Below are 21,549 nucleotides of genomic sequence, written 5' to 3' on the forward strand. Positions count from 1 at the left end.
CACTGCTCTTCCCACAGTTGGTCCCCATTGTTCCCCCGAACAGCCCCAGTGCCTGCTCCCTGCCTGCATTCCTGTCTGCTCAAACGTCCAGCAAGGCCTCCCACGACCACCCTGTCCACAGCGGCCCCCACGCCACCCCCTTCATCTTCCGTCAGTTTATACAGTCATTTGTTCGTGTGTTCTCAGCCTCGCTCGCTAGAACATACACTTCACAAGGGCAGCGACAGTTTCAACTGAGTTCAGTAATTACTGCCTGGAAAAGTGCCGGGCTCACTCCAGACTATGGGGTGGTCTGGGGAAGCTCGCAGCCCAGCTGGGGAACCTGGGTCCTGGAAGTCCCCCAAGGTGGGTGAGCCGGGACAGCGCCTGGCGTCCAAAGCCCACCGGCCGGCTGGGCTGCCCGTCCCCGTGCGCCCCGCCAGCCCCGGCTGCAGCTGCTCCGCCACCTGCGCCAGCCGTCCATCCGCCTTTGATTACGCCTCTTTTCACCATGAAGGGAACAGGTGACAACGGATGGGTGGGGGAAGGTCGCTCTTTCCAGAGAGGAAATTGGATGGTGGCGTTGCCAGCATCCGTGGCCCTCCGCTGCGCCCAGCCAACCCGCTTCCCCGCCCGCCCACCTGCGTCCCTCTGCAGGTGCCACAGCGCGGGCCAGACAGCGGCACCCACCGCCCCCCGATCTCCTCACACAGGCAGCGCTCGACGGATCCATGAAAGCCAAACGATGACCAGTTGTGGCCAGCAGTCCTTGAACGTGCTCACCGTCCTCCTCTCCTTGCTGTTTTCCGCAGGTATCTCCTCCGTGGATGCTCGGCTGGGAGAGGGGCAGGCATGGGGGAGAGGGGCCCGGGATGGGGCGGGATGGGGGGGATGTCCCTTCCTCGGGTCAGTGCCAGCCCCTGAGGGGGTTCTGGGTGTGGAAGTGAGGTGTGTTTATTCCCCCGTGCCACCGGTGCTCCCCTGGTGACAGCTATTTTTTGCTGCTGATCAATGAAGACCTACTGTGTGTCATACTGGCCACAGAGAGCTCAGCCGGGGGCCGGGGGCAGGGAGGGAAGGTGGCTGCCTGTGGACCCTGGAGACGCCCTTTCCACGCATTCTCTCCTTGGCTTTCCCCACCGCCGCTCTGTGGTCTGAGGCTCGCAGAGCACTCACCTGGCCGAGTCCATACAGCAGGTGGACGGGCTGGGATTCTGCCCCTGCCAGGACCACGCTGCAGCCCAGCCTCCCGGCACCTGGCCAGCCCCCAGGCCATCCCTGCTGGGTCCCGGCATGCTCTCCTCTCCTGGTTACAATACGGGCTCCTCCAAACTAGAGCTGGCCGCCCAGCAGAGCCCGGGGTGTCCCAGCGTGGCCCCTGGCCGGCTCTCACCCCTGCTTGCTTCCACGCTCTCTCGCTTGCTCTCTGCACTCCCTCCTGTCCCACGCTCTGGCAGAGCCATTGGCACCCACCCAGCGGTTTCAGGCCTTTGTCCCTTTGCTGGAGGCGTGACTCAGAGAGGAGGCCATGAGGGGGCTGCAGGAGGCTGGACAGGACACCTGGGATGTCACAGCCGACGGCCAGGCGAGGCCAGCAGCCCCCGAGCTCCGTCCCCACTTCAGGCTCTCCCCGTGCGTGAGCTCCTCTGTCCTCACTGCCCCCTGGGAGGAAGGAGCTCCTCACCCCACTTCACAAATGAGGAAACCGAGGCTCCGAGGAAGAGAGGGGCTGTCCCAGGTCACATGTTAGCCAGCGAGGGAGCCGAGATGCGAGCCTGGGTGTTGGTTAAATGGCACCAGCGGGGACCTGGCATTGGTGCCGGGCTTTACAAACAGGGGTGCACCCACAGTCCTCTCCCAGACCCGGGGACCCAGGTACCCTCGAGAGGGGCCATGGCCCTTTAATGCCTGCTCATTCCCTTATACCTTACACCCGCATAGGCTCCTCCACAGACCTCGAGGCCCAGATCAAAGGCCACTTCCTCCATGATGCCTCCTCTGCTTTGTTCCTTCCCTCCCTGGGTCCTGCAGGGGCGTTTTGGCTCCTGGCCCAGGACCTGGGCTTTCCCTGTGTACCTGGGTGTTTGCAGCCATAGCTCAGCTCCTCAGCAGCTGAGCATGTGCAGACCCTTGGCCGAGGGTCCTCCTGACCTGGGCGGTGGCCGGAGTGGCCTCCTGGTTCTGTCCCTCACTTCCAGCCCCCAGCACATCCTTTCTCTTAGCTGGTGTGTCTCACACTTTAGCCCGTTGGTGTCCCCAGAGGGCTTGCAAAGGCACAGGTGGAGCTACTCAGGGACCCTGGAAAGTGCATTTCTAACAAGTCCCCAGGGGTGCTGGTGCAGCAGGCAGGAACTACTCTGGGAGAGCTTTGGCCCCAAGCCTTGGTTTTCTCCTCTGTGCAATGGGAGTAAATGACGTCAAATGAGATAGTGCATCTGCCCGGGGTTGGGGGGCTGCTTCACAACCCCTGCACCCCCACAGGGGGTCCTCCTGTTCCCCAAGCTGAGGGTGAGTAAGGGGGATTGGGAGAGGCCCCCGACTCCAGAAAACCCAGCCCCATTCTCCCACAGTGGCTGCACCCACACAGAAGAAGGTACTGTACTTTGGGGAAAGGGGCCACCCAAGCCGGCCTCAGGCCCCTGTACGTGAGGGCCATCCACCCACCTGCCCAGCCCGGCCCAGCTGGGACCCCCACCTGCAGCCCTGGGTGGGTGAGCGTGTGGGCGGCCGTCTAATAACCTTTCAGCAGAGGCAGAGCTTGCCAGGGCCTGGAGGAGCTTCTGCAAAACCAGTGCCTTTTGTGGTTGGAGAAATGTAGTCAGCCAACGAACCCCCTTTTCAGTGATACAAATTAGATACAGCGATCCCTTTTATGAAGATACTAATTAAGCCAGCGACAGCGGCTCCAGGTTTTTTTCCATTGTTTTATTTGCTCAGGCTTTACAGGCTGGTAAATACCATCCTGGGTTTGCAGCAGCCGCCCTGGCTGAATAGGAGCCTCTTTGAGCAGTGGGGACAGGGAGGGAAACTGGCCACAAGGTGGGGGTGACCACGGCAGGCCCTTGGGGTACCTCAGGTCCAGGGAGCCGGTGTCACAAGCACGGAGGCACAGAGGGGACAGCTGTGTGAAGCCACACTGCCCACCACCCAGGCCAGCTCGGGCGTCACCGTGGGCCCCCCCAGTCCACACAGTAACTGAGGTGTGTTGGAGACTGGTGGCTGGGCAGTGGGTCCAGTCAGGCCTGGGTTCGAACCCCGGCTCCACCATCCCTGATCTGTGTGACCTCCAGCCAGTCACTTTAGGCCCCTGAGCCAAAGTTCCTCCACCTGGAAGGTGGAATCTCATACTTGCCTGGAAGTTCCCTGGCAAAATGTAGCTGCACAATTAATGCCAAGCTGCTGGGATACGTAGAGGAGCATAATCAGGGAGAGGCAGGGGGAACCCGAGGCGGCTTCTTGGAGGAGGTGAGACTCAGATGGGCTCCAGGCTGCTGACCAAGATGGACATACAGGGCGGGCCTCCCAGGGAGGGGGGAGGCCACGGGACCCTAGAACAGGCGAGCCCTCCAGAGCCCACCCCTGGACAGTTGGTGCTGGCCGGGGTGCCAGGGCAGGGGGGCCCCGGTGGGGCCGCGCCGAGCCTGGGAACTCTCCTTTCCAGCCCTGTCAGTGCATTTCCGCGTCTGTGAGCCGTACACCGACCACAAAGGCCGCTACCACTTCGGCTTCCACTGCCCCCGGCTCTCGGACAACAAGTCCTTCATCCTCTGCTGTCACCATAACAACACGGTCTTCAAATACTGCTGCAACGAGACGGAGTTCCAGGCAGTGATGCAGGCGAACCTCACGGCCGGCTCCGAGGGCTACATGCACAAGTGAGTGCCTTTGCCCCGGGCCCCCAAAATAACCTGCCCCCGGGGGAGGCTGCCTGACGAGCCCTGCAGGGGTGGGTGGGCCTGGGAGGAGCCTGGGAAAAGCCTCCCGGGGGACCGAGGTTTCTGGCTTGTTCTGCCCTCAGGGTGGGCTTTAGCCTTCTCATCTGAGAAATGGGCACAGACGACCAACCCCCACCTCCCTTCCAAGGGTGCTGCAGAAGTTAAATGAGGTCAAGTGTGTGGAAGGCTTTCAGATTCGGATGGGGCTTAAGCCTGGAATCCCTGGGTTCCAAGTTCCTTCATTCATTCGTCATTCATTGAGTAATCACTGATTGACCCGATTGACTCAGAGGTGAATCCAGGATCCCCCTTTCCTTCAGGGGTTAAAACAGTGAGACCAGAGGCCTGATGGAGAGGAACACAGGTGGGAGGGGGCAGGCGACGGAGCATGGAGGAGGGACCTAGACAAGGTTTAATGAGGCCAGGGGTGGGGTCCTGAAGAAAGAGGAAATCTTGCCAGCAGAGAAGCAAGGGGAGCAGGCTAAACACAAGCTCAGAGGATCAAAACTGCACGCTTTTCTCTTATTATGAGTGAGGCCGGGCATCTTTTCACACGTTAGAGAGATTTTTGTATTTCTTTTACTGTGAGCTAGCTGTTTATATCCCCTGTCATTTTTCTATTGAATTTTTCTGGTCCTCTTCTTATTTCTATACAGGGACGCTTTAAATATGAAAGAAATATGGTATGTTGCAAATATTTTCTCAGTGTGTCTGTTTATGATGCTTTTTTCCTTATGCTTTCTTTTTAAGATCGAGCTTACTGTATTGCGCAAATATTTTAAATATGTATCATTTAGAGATTAATTTAGCTCTGTGTAACAGTCTTCTTGCCAAAAAGTTCTATCTCTTTCTCCACATCAACCCCGTTTTCTCTCTCACACACACACATATATGCACCTACGCACACACACACCCACACACACAAGGGGTTGGAGGTAGATAGTCCGAGGCAAGTGTGACAACTAAGCAATCACATCCGAGATCTAGGCTTTGTCCATCTGTCCATGCCACCACCCTAGCCCCGCCCTGTCCACACTGCTTCTTTTATCCTCAAAGCTTCTCATGACTGAAATTGGCTTCTGGGGTTCTAACCATCCTGCTGCACTCCCATCAGGAAGACAGCAGGGGCCTCCGCTCACATTTCATTTCCACTCAAGGCTATAAGAAGGCTGAGAAATGTCAGTTTTTAGCTGGGTACTTTGCCACTTGTGATAAAATTGGCAATCAATTAGTAAGCAAGAAGGGCATAGCTATGCTTAATTTTTACTTGTTATATAGTTAAATTGCATCCAAATTTTTCTCTTCTTCTAGGTTTTGCATCATACTGAGAAAGGCTTTCTTTGATTTGAGGTCATTCAAAAATCTTCCCATGTTTTCTTTTCTTTTCTTTTCCTGATGTATTTATTTAATTTTTTATAATTTTTTTATTAGAGAAGTAAGTTTACAGAAAAATCATGCAGAAAATATAGAGCTCCCATATACCTCCCCCCATTTTTTAACATTTTGCATTAGCATGGTTCCTTCATTATGATAAAAGAATATTACTATAATTGTACTATTAACTATAGGCTACAGTTTACATTAGGGTTCAATGTTTGTGTTGTACAGTCTTAAGTGTTTTTCTCTAATTTTTATTCTGGTAATATATATGCAGCCTAGACATTGCCCTTTTATTCATCTTCAAATATATAATTCAGTGCTGTTAGTGATGTTCACACCACCATCCACTGATGTGTTTATTCTGACATAAGGTTTGAGATGGGAATCAAGCTTCACTTTTTTCCCAAAATGGGTAGCCAGTTTTCCTAACACCATTCAATGAATTATCCATCTTTTCTGCACTGATTTGAAATGCAAACATAACACATACTTTAATGTACCAAATTCGAGTGTTGGGGCCGATGGTGAGCCTTTGCTTGGTCTGTGTATCCATAAGCTAGTGCCTTAAGGACAGTGGCTTTTTATTATGTTTCAGTGTCTGCCAGCAATAGTCCCCCTGGCTCTTTTGTCCTATGAACTTTAAAATTAGTTTGTCCTAATATGTCCCACATCCCACCCCCACAAAAAAATAAACAAATCCAGTTAGTATTTTTTATTGGGACTGTATTGAATTTATAGATTAATTCAAGGAGAATTGATGTTTCATGATATAGAATATCCTTTCATAGCATTTTAGGGTTTTCTTCATATAGATACTATACATACCTTTTACATTCCTTTTTGTATTGCTATATAAATAGGGTCTTCTCTTCCACTATATTTTCTAACTGTTGTTTCGATGATAAAAGCTAATGATTTCCATGTATTAGTTTTATACTTGATCCCCTTACTGACATTTCTTTTCTGTGTAATGTTTTTCAGTTATTCTCTGAGATTTCTCAATTATTCCCTTTACAAATAATGATAACTTTACCTCCTCCTTTCCCATTTTTGTGCCTCCCCTCTTTTTCTCATCCAGTTATGTCGGTCAGTACTTCTAAAACCTTCTTTTAAACTATCTGATGGTCTTATCTTTTATCCTGACGTTACTGGGGGTTCTTGACGTTTTCCCAATAAGCGTGAGGTCTCTTAGATCAACGTGGATGTATTTTTTCATCTGAAGAAAAAAAATACACTTGGAAGGAGCGTTTGTTGAGTGACTATTGAAAGGGTCAGAGACACTGCTGGGAGGTGGGGGATGGGGACTGAGCCCCAATCCCTCCGTCTGATATTGGGGCTCGAGTGCTCCGCCGCCATGGGGTTCTCTCTTGGGGGAGGCCACCGCTTCCCTTCCGTGGGGCAGGAGAAGCTCAGCCGTTGACCACCGTCCAAATCTGCCCTCCTGCCCCTAGGCCAGCTCCCCAGACTTCCTTCCTCAAATGCACAGGTGCTTCCCCCCGACCCCAGTCCCCCTCCCCATGTGCTCAGGCCTTCGAATAATTCTGCATGTGAAGCGTTCAGCTGCCCTGCCTGTCACCTCAGGGCTGGGACCTGCCTGGAACAGGACACAAGCCTCTTGCAAGACCGAGGCCCCAACCCCTGAGGGCAGAGGGCCGGGCAGGGACTGGGGTTAGGACCCCAGGAGATGTGCGGTGCTGGCTGACAGCCAGGCACTGGCCTGGCCGAGCCCCCCGACTTCTGCAAGGCGCCGGTGGCCAGTGTCTGGGTCCTCACTCTGGAGCCCACAGGTTTCCCTAATCTGCCTTTACGCAGACTTCCCGTGGGAACTTAATGATTTCCTCTCCTGCCCCTAGGGAAGAGAGGAAGTGAAGTCCAGACATTTACGTTTTTCTTCTTTAACCTTAGAAAGCGCTCCCAGGGCACTCAAGGGGGGTCCTCGCCCTGCCATTGACCTCACCGGGCAGCCCCCTGAGAGCACTAATCTCCTGAGCCCATTTCACTCGTGAGGAAGATGAGGCTGGGAGAGAGGGTCCCCTGCCTGGTGGGTGCAGCTTTAGCGGGGAGCGGAGAGCCAGGCAGGTGGTCCCGGAGTGGCTTTAGGAAGCCCAGCGCTGTCGCCAGTGGAGGCGGATCAGAGCCAGAGGCCTGGGCGTGGGCTGGCCACCGTGGCCCCGCGGCCCCCGGGGTGGGTCATGCTTGGCCGTGGCCGCTGCCCAAGCCCTGTGGGATGTTGAGCAGCCCCAGACCAACCCCCACCAGATGCCAGCAGCACCACCCCCAGCGGCAAACAACCGAAATGTCTCCTGGCCTTGCTGGATGTCCCTGGTGGGAGGGCAGAATGGCCCCCTGCTGTCCAGGGGCCCCTCTCCTTGTTAGACTCTGCTTTCTGTGGCTGGAAAGAGGCTCAGAGAGGGCCCGGGCTGTGCAGCCTATGGGAGCTTGCAGGGACAGGGCCCAGTCTCCTGCTCCTCCCTGGCCTGTCCTCTCGGGAGCACACCTGCTGCCTCGTGGAGGGAGGGCAAGGGGCTTGTGTGCTTTCCAGAAGTTTTTCAGACAGTGTAGAGGAAACAGCACTTCTGGGCAAAGTTCACTGCAGTTGGCAAGGGTAAGATGTGTGAGAAGAATGGGGGGGTTTGACAGCAGGTGTTGGGGAGGGTGTGGAGCCGTCGGGCAGGGCCTCCTGGGCTGGTGGGGGTGGGCTGGAGTGGGGGCAGCCAGGGCCTCCTTGCTGCTGGGGGTCGGAGAGTCATGGGGGCAGCCAGTGGCTCCGAGGGACACCTGTTGTGCCACATAGGATGGGGCTGGTGAGGGCCTGGTGCTGTCCACAGAAGCCCTGGGTGACCCCAGGCCCCTGGTCACCCAGGAACTCCAGTCAGGGAGCCCCCGTGCAGCCTCCTGGGCTCTGGGACCTGATCCGGAAGCTGGCTGCTGGGCATGTGGGTGAGCAGCCACAGCGAGGGTGGGGCTTGCTGTGAGCAGCGGGGAGCAGGAAGTGGGGGTGCAGACGGGGTGAGAGGGTGACCTCCCGGGCATCTGCATAGGCTGGATCATTGGATGGGGTGGGGCAGGGCTCGCTGGCCAGGGGAGTCTCAGGGCAGGGGAGTGAGGTGAGCCAGGGAGGGTCCACTGGGTTCTGACTCCTCCGTGACCACCCTGCCCCTGGAGTTCTGACCACACGCTGACCCCAGGCCCCTCTGGGCCAGCTGCCGATGGTGTCTGGCTGACCCTCACAGCTGAGACGGAGAAGGAAGGGGGCCGAGGCCCAGGCTGGTGAAGTCACCTGTCCAAGGCCACATGGGTGGCCAAGGCCTGGGGGTCCAGGGCCCTCGTTCCGGCCATGGGGCCTTACGTCCCCCTTCTCGGTGCATCTAGAAGGCCAAGGTGTGTCCAGTGCTGGGGAATGCGCCATATGGCAGCCAAGCAGCTGGAGTCCTAACACCCCAGACAGGTCAGCGCCCGCCAGCAGCCCGTCCAGATGGCCTGGGCCGACCATGACCCCGGCAGGGGCTTGATGAAGGTGTTTGGGGCCAGTGAACAGCAGGGCTGCCTGGCGCTGCCCCTCGACCCTCCTACACCCCCCCAACCCCCCAGTGAATCAGCCAGAGGCGGAGCTGGTGACGGGGAAAAGGAGAGCATCTCTGATGACTTATTTATGTGTGTTTTCTGGAGGAACAGAGTGGGTTGTTTTGGTTCTGGCTGCCTGGCAGAAAGGCACAGGCGGAGCAGGAGGGAGCGGCCTTGCCAAGCCCACAGCCACGGCGAGATGCCCACTCGCGGCCACATGGGCAGTAGCGTGAGTGCAGAGGGCAGGGCCCGGCGGGGAGGCTGTGGCTCCCAGGAGTGTCCTGCCTGCCTCGCCGTGCTGGCTCTGGGCTGGGTGCCGGCAACGGGCCAGAGACCCAGGTCCTGAACAAGTCTTTGGGGGCATCTGTACAGGGCACGGGCAGGTGGCGAGCAGAGGGGCGAGCAGTGGGTTCCGACTGGGGAGAGGAGAGCCTTTACGGCGGAGGGGCAATGGGCAGAACCTTCAGCAGGCAGATGGGCAGCAGGGGTGGGAGGGCAGCGAAGGATTCCAGAAAGACCTGACAGTACATTTGTAGGAAGCGGACAACTCTATTCTGCCATTGGCACTGAATGGAAACTTCGCCCCAGAGTTTTCCTTTGTCCCCAGGGCCAGAAGTGTTCCAGCCACCCTGGAGGCCAGTGCAGTCGCTCTGCCAGGCCCGAAAGCACCATTGACCATTGTCCCCTGTGTCCTCCACATGGCCCTGTTTGCTCCAAACTCTAGATCAGGCCCTGAGTGGGTTCAAACTTACCAAATTTTCTGGTTGGCCTCTCAAGCCCATCAAGTCTGATTAGGCATAAAACTTAACACCGCCATCCTCGTGAAGACCAAAGAGTTTCTAGAATCCATTATGTTTCCTAATCTGAATACATCCTGGCAAGCCAAGGGCAGGGAGCAAATGAACACACAGCAGCACTCACTGTATGTGGGGCCTTGGCTTAGGCTGATTCTTCTAGTCCACAGAGAGCTCTCGATGTAGAGGATCTCATTAGCCGCTAGGAGTGTCCTCCTGGTCTCGTGACCCCCCCTGCTCCCCGCTGTGAGGGGCTCCTTGTTCCCATTTTGCAGGTCAGTTGGGCGAGGGGCCATCAGCCACCTGCGGGCCAGCCCGGCCCAGCCATGAGCCCTGCAGCTGGGGTTTCTGCTGACCGGTGGCCCCAGGGCTCGCCCCCTCCACCCTGTCCTGTGACCGCCTGGTGGGGCAGGACAAGGGGTCTCCATGTCCATGGCCCCAGCCACAGAGCTTCTTCTGGCTGATGGAAGACTTTCAGTAAGATTTCTCTGCCAGGGAAGTCTTTGTTTATTGCTTGGGAAACAGCATAAGAATTTGAACCAGTCGGTATCCCAAAATACACCGAAAAAGGTGAGCTGTGGCTTTGGTGGGCTTCGCATCTTGTCCCATTACACAGCCTCACTTTTATCTTCTGCCATTTGTGAAACACATACACACACACAACAACAAAGACCCCTGTGTTCAGATGGAATTAATTTCCAGATCACATTTTTAAAATTAAATTTTAAAAACCCCGAGTCCTCCCGACTGGCCACGTTGGGGAGGGCATCTGTGGGAGGCAGGAGAGGGAGAAAGGCGTCCGTGGCCGGGGTCCCAGTGGCCGTCACCTCCAGGGAGGGCAAAGGGGTCACATTCCCACTCCTGTGACTCCCATGTGCCCTTTAGGGTGGCTTGGCGGCAGGGCCCCCCAGACCCGGCAGTCATGAGCACACGATGGTGGGAGAAAACCAGTCCCCAATTCCTGGTGGAGGGTAAGCAGGGACACTGGGCACATGCCGGGGATCCCTCTCCTGAAATCTATCCTAGACTTGACCTTGGGATTCCCCTAGAATTCAGCAGGCTCTGGGCTCTGGGTGGCCTGGGTCGAAATCCCAGCTCTGGCACTTTGGCAAGTGCCCCTGCCTGGCTGTGCCTCATTTCTCATTTCCAACTCACGGTTCTGAGCTAAGGATTCAGAAGCAGCTGACACCAGCCGGCTGCGATTGCCGGAATTACCATTAATTATCTGTTGTTAACATACAAATAGAAGACAAGATCAGGTTAAGAAGTTATTAATACCAAGGCCACCATTCTCATCAGCTCCTAAGAAGTGCCTGATATACTTGGCTTAAGCGGCATTAGCAGCTGTGGGCTGAGTGCTGGACGCATCAAGTCAAGTTGGAGCCCAGCCTCACCCCCCAGGAGCTCCCAATCCCGAGGGGCAGAGGTGGGATTTGCCTGGGAGGCTCCATCCAAGACACTGTGATATGGTGGTGAGGGGAGTGTGCTCTGGGTTCAAAGCCAGCCTCTGCCACTTAAGGGCTGTGAGATCTTAGACAAGTCCTCTGAGCCTCAGTTTCCCCATCTGTAAAATAGGGATGATGGTGGTGGTGGTGGTGGTGGTGGTTTGGCAGCCGCTGGGTGATTGAATGGGTTAATGTGTGCAGAGTATTTAGCACAATGAGCATCAGCTGCTGCTTTTGTTGTCATGTCATCCTTACTCCCCAGCCCCAGCGGCTCCGGCTGCCACCCCCAGCTGGTGTCAGGGACCCCTCTGAGCAGAGGAGCGTCTGTAAACAGCTGCCCCTGCCTCCCCCCCAGCCCCTCCCCTCCCTTCAGCCCCCGAGGCCGCTGCCATTCGAACCACCAAGGGAGAACCATGGGGGAGGGAGGAGAGAGGATGCTAGGGAAAGCAGGAGAGCTGGGGAGTGGGGCTGGGATGCCTGGACCTCTACCCCAGGACACTGCCCCAGCCTGCCGACTCCCCTGAGGTGGCTGCCCCTTTGCTCCCCAGCAGCATGTCCAGATGCTTCCAGGCTAAGCTAGTGTCCCCTTAAAATAAGGCATTTCAAGGAAGGGACCTGTGATGTCAGTCACTCACACCTTAGCGTGAACAAGCCCAGGAGACTGCTGCCATCCTGGCGGTGGTGGCTCTGGAGTATGGCACCCTTAGGAGGTGGGTGCAGAATTGTGAGTTCCTCGCTTCTCCAGCAGGTGCTCAGCCCTGGGCACCTGTCCTGTGCCAGGCTCTGTGCCGAGTGCTCAGAACACACAGTGACCTCCCCCAGGGCCCCAGGCACCCAAGCCAAGTCTTGAGGCCAGAAGAACTTTGCCATAATGGGAGGGAAGGATACTCCAGGCAAAAGGGACAGGGGCATGTGAGCAAAAACCTGGAGAGGCTCTTCCACAGATCTGGATACTGAGTTCAACGTGGCCCAGCCCTGGTAGGGGCCAGAGGATTCCAGAGGGGAGCAGCCCCCATCTCACTGCAGAGGCCAGGAAAAGAGCCGAGCCTGGGAGGATCCAGAGCCCAGAAACTTGAGACTGAGGGTGCCTCTCGGTCATCTCATCCAGACCCAGAGAGGGGCAGGGGCTCTCCTGGGTCACACGGCAAAGCCAAGGCCAAGTTGAGATCAGAGCCGGGTCCCCTGACTCCAGGGCCCTCCCCCCAGCTGCAGACCGGTCCTTGAGGGACCTGCTACGTGGACCCAGGAGGCCCTAGGGGGACCTGTCCAGGTGAGGGCCGAGGGGTCCCTCAGGCAGGATTTGGGTCTGTTTCTCCGTGCCGGTGAGAGCATCTGCTCGCCGCCCACCAGCGCACACCCACTCGAACAGATGCCCGCAGCAGGGAGCAGATGGAGGCGGTGTCTGAGTGATTAGTAAATCGGTGCCTTTAACCAGCCGCAGTCCCCAGCGAGCCCTGATGGAGAGCAGCAGCCCAGCTGCAGTGGCAAACCCAGGAAACAGCCCATCCTGGGCCCAGGGAAGGGACCCAGACCCCAGCCTGGGGCCGTGGGGGGGCAGACATCACAGCCCGGGGTGGTTGTGCCAGGTCTGATGGATGCTCAGGGCTGTGGGCCAGACAGAGACCCAGCCCAGCCATGCAGGAGGGGCAGGGTGTCCGGAGGACTTCCTGGAGGAAGTGGTCTCCGACAGAGGGCGAGTAGAAGTTAGAGGAGGAGGGAGGGGCGAGGGAGAGGCAGCCTGTGCCGAGGCTGGGGGAGAGCAGGGAGGGCAGCACGTGCCTCTCAGGGTTGACACAGGCGTTGCACCTGCAGCTTAAAACCCTCTGGTGGCCCCACCCTTCCCCTTGAGGAGCTGCCATCAGTGGGAAATGTTGGGTCCACGAATCGGGGTGAATGAATAAGAGAAATGACATCAGGGGGTCCCTGAGCTGAGCACAGTCTGGCAGTGCTGGGTGACAGGGACCCCTTGTGGGGTGGGGTGGGTGGAGGCGCCAAAGTCAGGCACCTGGTGAAAGAGACGGGACCAGTGAGTGCTGGGGTGGGGAGGGGGCTAGGCTGATGCCCCGTGTCCGGGGTTGTGAGCAGAGAATTCCCCAGAGAGAAGTGGAGGGTCTAGAAGGGAGCCAGTGTGGGGCGGGGGCTTATGGCTTCGGTCCTTGGGTCTGTTTGGCCTGGGACAACAGGCCTGCTGGAGGGGGCATTGCCGGGGTCCAGTACGATGGGGAGGAGTGGGCAGGGAGGGGGGGGGTGGTGGAGTGAGAGCATCTCAGGTGGCCGGGACCACGTAGACAAAGGTCCAGAGACTGTGCAAGCAGGGGGCACCCATGGGAGGCAGCTGCCGGCCAGGAGAAGCACCAATGCATGGAGGGAGGTGTGTGGGTGACGGTGGGGCCATGTCCTGCGATCCCCAAGTGCTCACCTGAGAATGCCTTCCAAATGAGCCCCCTGGGTGCAGAGCCACAGAGCCCCAGCCCTGGGACCTGGGTCATGGAGGAGATGCCCAGGCTGGGACAGTACCAGCGCAGATGGGTCCCCGAGATCTGGGAGGAGGCAAACCAGGCAGGAGAAGGAGAAAAAGTGGAGGGTGGTGGCGAAGAGGGGGAGGCAGCTGAGATGGAGCCCGGAGGAACCCCAAAAGAGCCCCTCTGGGGTTTTCTAATCAAGCCTGCTGGGAGCTTGGGCTCCCCTCCCCAACCTGCCTCCCCTTTTCTCCCCAGCAATTACACAGCCCTGCTGGGAGTGTGGATCTACGGCTTTTTTGTGCTGACACTGCTCGTCCTGGATCTGCTGTATTACTCCGCAATGAACTACGACATCTGCAAGGTCTACCTGGCGCGCTGGGGCATCCACGGACGGTGGATGAAGCAGGCCCCCCAGCGGTGGGGGAGCCCTGCCCGGGCCACGCAGCCCCAGCCTCCCCCGGGCCCCCTGCCGCGGGCCCCCCAGGCCATGCACACGTTGCGGGGAGACAGCCAGAGCCCACCGCTGATGGCCTTCCAGAGTTCATCCGCCTGGTGAGTGGGTGCCCTCGAGGCCTGGAACCCTTCGGTCACTTGTCTTTGGCAAACTCAGAAAATCCTGGATCCTTATTGCTGATGCATTTGGCTTGCTGGTTACCTGATTATTTGCTTATCTTGTCATTCGTCAAGGAGGATTTGAAGCAGCTCATGGTAACTGCGTGGGCATGGGCAGAAAAGTCAAAATGAGAGGTGTAAACAGCTTGGAAGTAAAGCTGGCGAGTTCAGTGCACTTAGAGCTGGTTGTGAGAGAGTTGTTGCTGTGGAGCGGCCAACAGAGTTGTGAGTTTCCTGGCTGCCAAGGCAAAAAGGGTAATTCGATGGCTTCCAGGTTTTCGAGGTCTGCTCAAAGGAAGCAAATCAGTCTGTCCAGGGTGGTAGATTATTTTTTCAGCATGAGAATAGAAAAGAAAGATATTACCTGGTTCAGCTCCTCAGGGATGGCTCGAGAAAGGGAAAGGAAGTTGGGGGTTGGCCTCACCAGAGCCCAGTTAATACTGTCCGAGGCATGTTCAGCCCTGGCTTCCTCTGCTCTGACTCCCACTTAAGGCTCTATCTAGATCTGGTGGGTGGGATCTGACCCAACCCAGGAGGCCCTGGGCTGTGCAGCCTCCAGAGCTGGAGGGACAGGAGGAGACAGTCCATTTTGGGACAGGAACTCTCTGCTAGGCTAGCCAGCACCAGGGATAGGTATTGGCAGAAGCCATGTTGTGCACAGATGCTCTTTGGAGCCCAAGCTGAAGCCCCACACAGGGCCTGGGACACGTCATCCCAGGACAGGGCAATAAGGAGCCCAGGCTGTAAGTTCCATCCCATGCCCCCTGCTAGCAGGACGCAGGAATTTACAACTCAGTGACCGTTGGATCTGAGTCCAGGAGCTTGGCAGGCAAACCCTCCTGGGTTCCAGCCCCAGCTCTGTGACTTTGGGCCAGCTGCTTCACCCCCTTAGCATTCCAGATCCCATGGAGGAGCTGAGGGTAAGGGTGCTGCCCCCACCCCCACCCCCACCCCTGGGGTTGTCCTGAGGATTAAACGAAACGCCCACTGCCCGGTGCATGGTAGGTGTGTGGTTGACATCTGCAGCTTCCTCATTAGAGTTACAACTAAGCTCATTAATGCTCATTTAAATAGCTGACAGTCATGACCTTCTCAATGATGAATGATTTAAATAATTTTTAATAAGATACGCTAAAATCTGCACGTGCTTATTGATTGAATAATTGCCCCATGTATCGTGCAGAGGACAAAGAGGCAGCCTTGTTCAGCTCAGGTTGGCAGTTGCCGGCCCAGCAGCTGCTCCGGGTGGGGACCCTGTGCCAGGCTTTGGCCACGTAGACGTGAGGGGTGGAGAAGAGGGCTGGGGAGGTGAGACTGGGGGGTGAGGCTGGGGAGGTGCAGCTGGGGGGGGAGTGGTGAGGCATAGGCATGCGGAAAGCGACAGGCAATGAAATGGCCATTGGCCAGATCCTCGGTCCAGGGTTTCCTGAAATCCAGATTCCTTGGAGCAGACACCTGGGGTGTTTGTGAAAATGAAGATTCCTGGGTCCCACCTGGAGCCTACTGACCCAGAATCTCTGAGGGTGCTGCCTGGGAGCGCTGCAGGCTGAGAGCGTGGGAAAATGCTGTTATGACTAGCCAAGGTTATTAATAGCTGAGAATCTACCATCTAAATGATGGTTCTCTTTCTCGAAGTCTCTCTTTTCTCTCCCCTCCCTCCTTCTCTGACTCTGTTAAGCCTTTGGAATGTCTCATCCTTCCCTGGGCACTTGATGAGAGAGGGGTGGATGTAAGGCAGCCTTTCTCTGTTTGACCCCAGCTCATAATACCGTCACGCACCCCGAACCTGGAGGTGGGGGGCTGCGGGTGTCTGCCCAGCCCCCAAAGGCCTCGTGCTTCCTGAATCCCCGGGTCTATTTTTAGAGCCTCCAGCCTCCCTCTCTCTGTGATTCTTTGCCTGTCTCTGGCAGTCTCCACCCTTCCCACATAGCTTTCATCAGCAAGCACATATTATGCACCTACTGCATTCTGTGCCTTCAGGATACAGAGTTCGAGGAAGTAACTGTGGAGAGGAAGGTGATTTGCCCGGCTCGGTGGAACGGGGCAAAAAGTGTGAGTTCACAGTATCTGAATGAGAGGCTGACGTGGGCACCCCTGAGCTCCTACAAGGACATTGTGGGCAGTGGGGGGAGGTGGAACCCGCTGGCTCCCTATCGGCCCGGAGCTCTGGGCGAGGGACTTCCTCCTCGGCTTCAGTGTTGCCCACCGAGGAATCAAGCTGGAGAGTGAGGGGTCGCACTTGGAGAGGAAAAGGAGCCCTGGCTCCTTTTCTGCCATTGTGGGGTCCTCCTCTGGGAAGATGCAGGTGGCTGACGACACAGGGCATCCCATCAGCCCAGACGGGGGGTGTTTTATGCCAAGAAACGGGCTCGGCGGTGGAGACATCTGGCCCACGGGTCGACTTGAAGGTTCAGTTCTCACAGTGCTTGCTGAGCGTCTCCTGGCTGTCGGGAGAGCCAGGATCTGCTCGGGCTCTGAACCCCAGCTAGCCGGGGGCTGGGTCCCCAATGTTGACACCATGTTGAGAGCGTGGTCCGGGGGCCTGGGCTGTGATCGGGTCAGTCAGAAGCCCAGGTGGCCACAGCCCAGCAGGAAGCAAGACTCTCCACCTGGACACGGTCTTCCCCTCTGGGCCTCCTGGTGGGTGCTCATGATTCTAGAAACATCTGCAGAGCACTTCCTATGTTCCAGGCACTGTGTTTGCATGGAGGCCAGTGCGTGATGGATAGGGATTTGACTTTGAGCAGTCTGGCTCCTGAGCCCCCACTTCCTCCCAGCTTCCTCCTAGCTGGGCTGGCAGCAATCGCTGCCCCTTCTGGGCCCAGTGGCAGAAACAATGCCCTTCTCTTAAATTTTCCAATTTGACAAAAGTTTGCCCCAACCCCACCCTGGCTCTGTGCTTGGTGCTCGGGACACAGAGTCAAGTGGGGCAGATGGGAGACAGTTAGCAACTATAGGGGCAGGTGCCAGGGGCATCCCCAGCAAAGAGCCACATTGGGGTCAGAGGTTAAATAAGAGCTTGTCTTGTGGAAGGGAGATGGGTGGGGGCGGAGTGGCATTCCGTCATTCTGTCTGGGTGTGAGGTTTGGTAGATCAGTACCATCAAGTATCACGGGGGAGCGGCTGGATGAGGGGCGGACTGTAATCGGCATCTCTCCAGGCTGAGAGCTATGACACTGACGCAGCTTCGTTTCCAAACTGTCACCCTGGAATTTCCAAACACCCACGTCCCAGTGGGTAAAGCCAGGAGATGTCCCCCTCAAGCACAGGTCAGAGCAGCTACTTTCTGTTCTGTCACCACCAGCCCGCCTATCCAGCGCCTCGTCCCCAGCTATCTCTTGGCCTTGCCGCTTCTTAGACTGCCCTCTCTTGCAGGGGTGGGCTCCCTCCCTCCTGCCTGCTTGGATGCTTTTCCCCACCTCCTGAGGTGGTCCCTCCACTCTCAAAACCTCTGGGCCTTCTGGGGCCCTCTGGCTGCTTGGTCCCTTGGCTCATAGCTCCCAGTGACCTTGGTTGACCTGCCCCCTCCCCACTTTGCATGTCTGTCCCCACAGTTGAAGCCACTTGAGAACCAGCCCAGGTCACCATCCTGCCCAGAACTGGGAGCTTGCATCCTGTCAGTCACCTCACTAGAGCCATGGATCCCATGTGCCCCCTCAACAAGGTGTCATGGTCAAGGAAACAGCATTTGTCAGCCAGATAGTCATGAAAAGCTCTTCAAAGCCTCACTTGGTCACTGAAGGAAGCATCTGAGCCAGCTGTGCCTGATGGGGAGGTTCTTGAATGCTCAGCTAACAACTTAAAAGACTTCTCCCTCCCTGCCCCTCTTGGAGCCTCCAGCACATGGAAGATTCTCCCCAAATGTCTTTTCTGAGCTCAGCCGTTGTGGCTTCTCCATTGTCCTCCCCCGGCCCCTGTCCCGGGCCTTTGCCAGGCAGGTGTGCCTCACTGCTCCAGCTTCTCCAGGCTGCTCCACACTGAGCCCGCTCCCCACTTTGCCCCACACTGGGGAGCAGCCGCTGCCCAGCAAACAGAGCTCTTCCTCTTTGAAAGCTGAGGACAGAGGGGGAAGAGGGTTGCAAGTCCCCAACACCTTCCTTCCGGGATTCTCCGACATTAGGGCCACACACCACCTCTTGGCGCCCCCGCAAGCTTATTTTGAGCCTTCACTGGGGGGAACACTAGAGCCAGGAGCCAGCCCTGGGGAGGCTTCGTGAGAGCCAAGCAGTGGGTCAAGGGTCATTTCAGGGGAGACCGAGGCAGGGAGGCTGAGCTGGGCAGGGCAGAGCAGGGGGGCAGCAGCAGGCTGGAGACAAAGGGGAGCTCGAGGGAGGGGGCAGCTGTGCGCAGAGGTCAGGGCTGCCCCAAGCCCCCAGGAGGACCCCTGATCCCAGGCCGGGCTGCCGTAGGGGGGTGCCCAAGGGCTGCTGGGACTCCCCAGTCCCCCAGGATGGCCTAGGGCAGGAGGCATCCCCCGGGGTACAGAGCAGGGGCCCAGCACACACTCAGAAGCCCACAGAGGGAGGCCGGGCCTGTCCTGCAGGTGCTCAGCCGGGCCCAGGCCAGGCCAGACCCTCTGGGCCCAGAGATGAACACGGAGGGAAAGAGAGAAGGACGCATGTGCCAGCCACGAGCATCTCGCCTTTGCACCAATGTGATCATAAAGCAAATTGATCGGCTTAATTTTAGTATTTTCTTCATTGTCAGCTTACTGGGGGGCAACATGGGGGCTAGGGGGCGGCTCTGGAGTCAGATGGCTCGGGTTCCAGGCCCACCCGTGCTGCAAACCCTGGCAAAGCACTTCACCCCTGAGCCTCTTTCCCTGTTAAACCAGGAATCAAAAATGACCTGAGAATTAAATGGCTCAGTCTGGCCCGGTGAGTGCTGGTGGTTTTATGGCCATTCCACAGATGGGCAAATAACCCCCATGGGGTCCCTGCCCAGAGCCCCACCCAGGGCACAGGTCACCTGCCTAAACTCCACCTGCCCTGGGGGGTTGGGGTTTTGAGCCCACCTTACAGGTGTGGGAACTGGGGGTCTCAGAGGTTTGTTGAGCGGGGGCTGTGTGACTCTGAGCCAGAGTTCTGGCCTCACTGCTGGGGTCACACAGACCCCAGCAGGAAAGCCCCCCCCCCAGATGTCAATAACTGCGTTAAGGAACCGTCTGGGGGGACCCGAAAGGGGGACAGAGTGTGGCTGCCTCCATTTACTCTCACAGAGAAGCTGGGTTTCCCCTTCATTTAACAACATAATGGACTCAGACTGCGAAGTTTCCTGATAAACTTACATGGGCCCCGTCTCCTCTGGCACCCCCTCCTCCCAGGCCCCCCCCAGCTCGGTTTCTTCTGAAACTGGCCTGGACAGCAGCCGAGGGCCAGGAGCCCCAGGTGACGCGGCCACCGCAGTGACCCAGCCACCACTATGGTGACGGGCCGCCTGCTTGCACACTCGATGTTCTCTCCCCCCAACCCAGGGGTCGGGGGCTTTTCCAGCATCTTGGACCCCTTGCCCAGCTCACAGAGCACCAAGACGTGTTCATAGAGAACGCTGTGTGCCCCCCTCCCTCCCTGCCCTTCACATTCTCCTCATCCCCTGCCCCCAGCTCTCCCAAACCCCCAACCCACCGACCTTTTTCTTTTTGCCCTGGCACTTTCCACTCTATGACAAATTACATGGCTTATTTTTTTGCTATGCTATGTTCTGCTGGACCCCTGTCCCTCCGTTATCCAGCCCCCACCCCCATCTCCCCAGTTCCCTGGGTCTCTCCCTCCCCCTGCAACTCCCCCATCCCCCCACCATCTCCTCCATCCACTCCATCTCCTGTCTCCTAGGCGCCCCCAGTCCCCCATCCCCCACCTCCCCCCACCCCCGCTGCCATCGCCCCTGTCTCTCACCCAGGGATTGTATCTGGGTGAAACCCCACCAGGGATTGTGTCTCTGTGCAGGGCCGGGCACCCAGCAGGCTCTCAATAAATGCTGTTTGATGCAGTGGGGCTAGAGCAGGTGGTCTCGGGGGGCCTGAAGCCCCGTTGACCATCTCGGCAGTGGGCCCCTGGGCCGCTCACACTCACCTCTCAGACCTCGCTTCCCCGCTTGCCAGTGCCCACCCCAGAGGGCCAGTGTGGGGACGCGCGGCTCAGGCGCCAGCTGGCACCCACCGAGGCCCCCGCAGGCTCAGGGAAAGGCACGGTGGTGGCTGCAGCTGCCCTGGGTGTCTCCGAGACTTGGTGGACGTTGTCCTTGCCGCTAGGGGTCCAGCAAGGTGACCTGGCTTTGAGTCCTGGCTTGTGACCCTCTTGACCCTGAGCTTGCCGGGTCTGAGCCTCGGTTTCCTCGTCTGTAAAATTGGCATGTTCACAGGCCTGCTCTCACGGGGCCTGAGGTGTGAGGACCGGATGAGGTGGGGATGCCCTCCAGGGACCCCGACCTGGTGCCCTCCCTCCCTCTGGGTCATTCAACCTCCTGCCCCCCAGGGAGGCCCTCAGCTCCCAGCCTGGCCCCCAAGGCCCTGGGTGGCTTGTCCCTGCCCCCCACCAAGCTTCACCCCCCACACTCCCCACCCCGCAGCGCTCTCTGAAGCCTCAGGCTGCGGCACCTCCCTCCCAGATGCCCAGGGAGTGGTAAGCTCTGGGAAGGGTGGTCAGGGCTTACATTTCAGACCCCGCCCGCCCTCATTTCCACTGACCCCTGTAACTCCCACCCTGGAGACAAGCAAGCGCAGACCCAAGAAGGAAAGAGACTTGCGCAAGGCTGCACAGTGAGCCTGTGAACTCGAGCTGGGGTGTCCCCGATCCGAATTTGCCCAGGTTCAAACCCGACCCTGAGCAGCTGCCCCTGGGCCCTGCCCACCAACCTGAGAGCCTCTTCCTGCCCCAGCCCTTGCCACACACCTTCCATGTCAGCCCTAGTCCCCCTTTCGTCCCCTGCCAAGTCACACCTCCCTGCTTTGGGACACAGTTCTCTCCCCAGGATCCTCTTCCACCACATCCCCCTGGGGAACTCCTATTCATCCTTCAAAACCCAGGTTCAGTGACTTCTGTAATGTCTTCTTTGCCTACCTGGTTTCAAATCAGGGAAGGCTTGAATGACCAAACAGAGTCATCCAAGCTTGCTAAAGCAGGCCAAGGGAGGCAGGGAGACCGGGAGCCACAGAGCTGAGTGACAGCTTCCTTCGGGAGGCTGGGGGTTTTCCAGTGATGGAAAGAGACCAGGATCCTCCTTCCTGGTGTAGCGCAGACCCAGCTGCTCCCACCGTTTGTGTCATCAGCCCTGTTCCGAGTCTGCCCTTTGCCAGCCATAGGCCGCGCGTCCCTTCAGCGGGGGCATCAAGAGAGACGGACGAAGGGGTCTTGGAAGGAAGCGGGTGAAGGGACAGAAT

General features: G+C 57.7%; 1 protein-coding gene across 4 annotated transcripts in view; it reads left to right on the forward strand.

Annotated features, from left to right (window-relative positions):
* SHISAL1 (shisa like 1) overlaps positions 1 to 21,549 on the forward strand; it is a 143,556-nt gene that overhangs the window by 90,525 nt on the left and 31,482 nt on the right. For all 4 annotated transcript variants that reach the window (XM_037848072.1, XM_037848071.1, XM_037848068.1 and 1 more), the window contains exons 2-4: positions 693 to 791; positions 3,641 to 3,854; positions 13,815 to 14,111. In XM_037848072.1, coding sequence (XP_037704000.1) covers positions 725 to 791; positions 3,641 to 3,854; positions 13,815 to 14,111 — 578 coding nt within the window. In that variant the 5' untranslated portion in view covers positions 693 to 724. The remainder of the gene's footprint in view (positions 1 to 692; positions 792 to 3,640; positions 3,855 to 13,814; positions 14,112 to 21,549) is intronic.

The sequence above is a fragment of the Choloepus didactylus genome, chromosome 8, assembly GCF_015220235.1.
Source record: "Choloepus didactylus isolate mChoDid1 chromosome 8, mChoDid1.pri, whole genome shotgun sequence".
Taxonomy (NCBI): domain Eukaryota; kingdom Metazoa; phylum Chordata; class Mammalia; order Pilosa; family Megalonychidae; genus Choloepus; species Choloepus didactylus.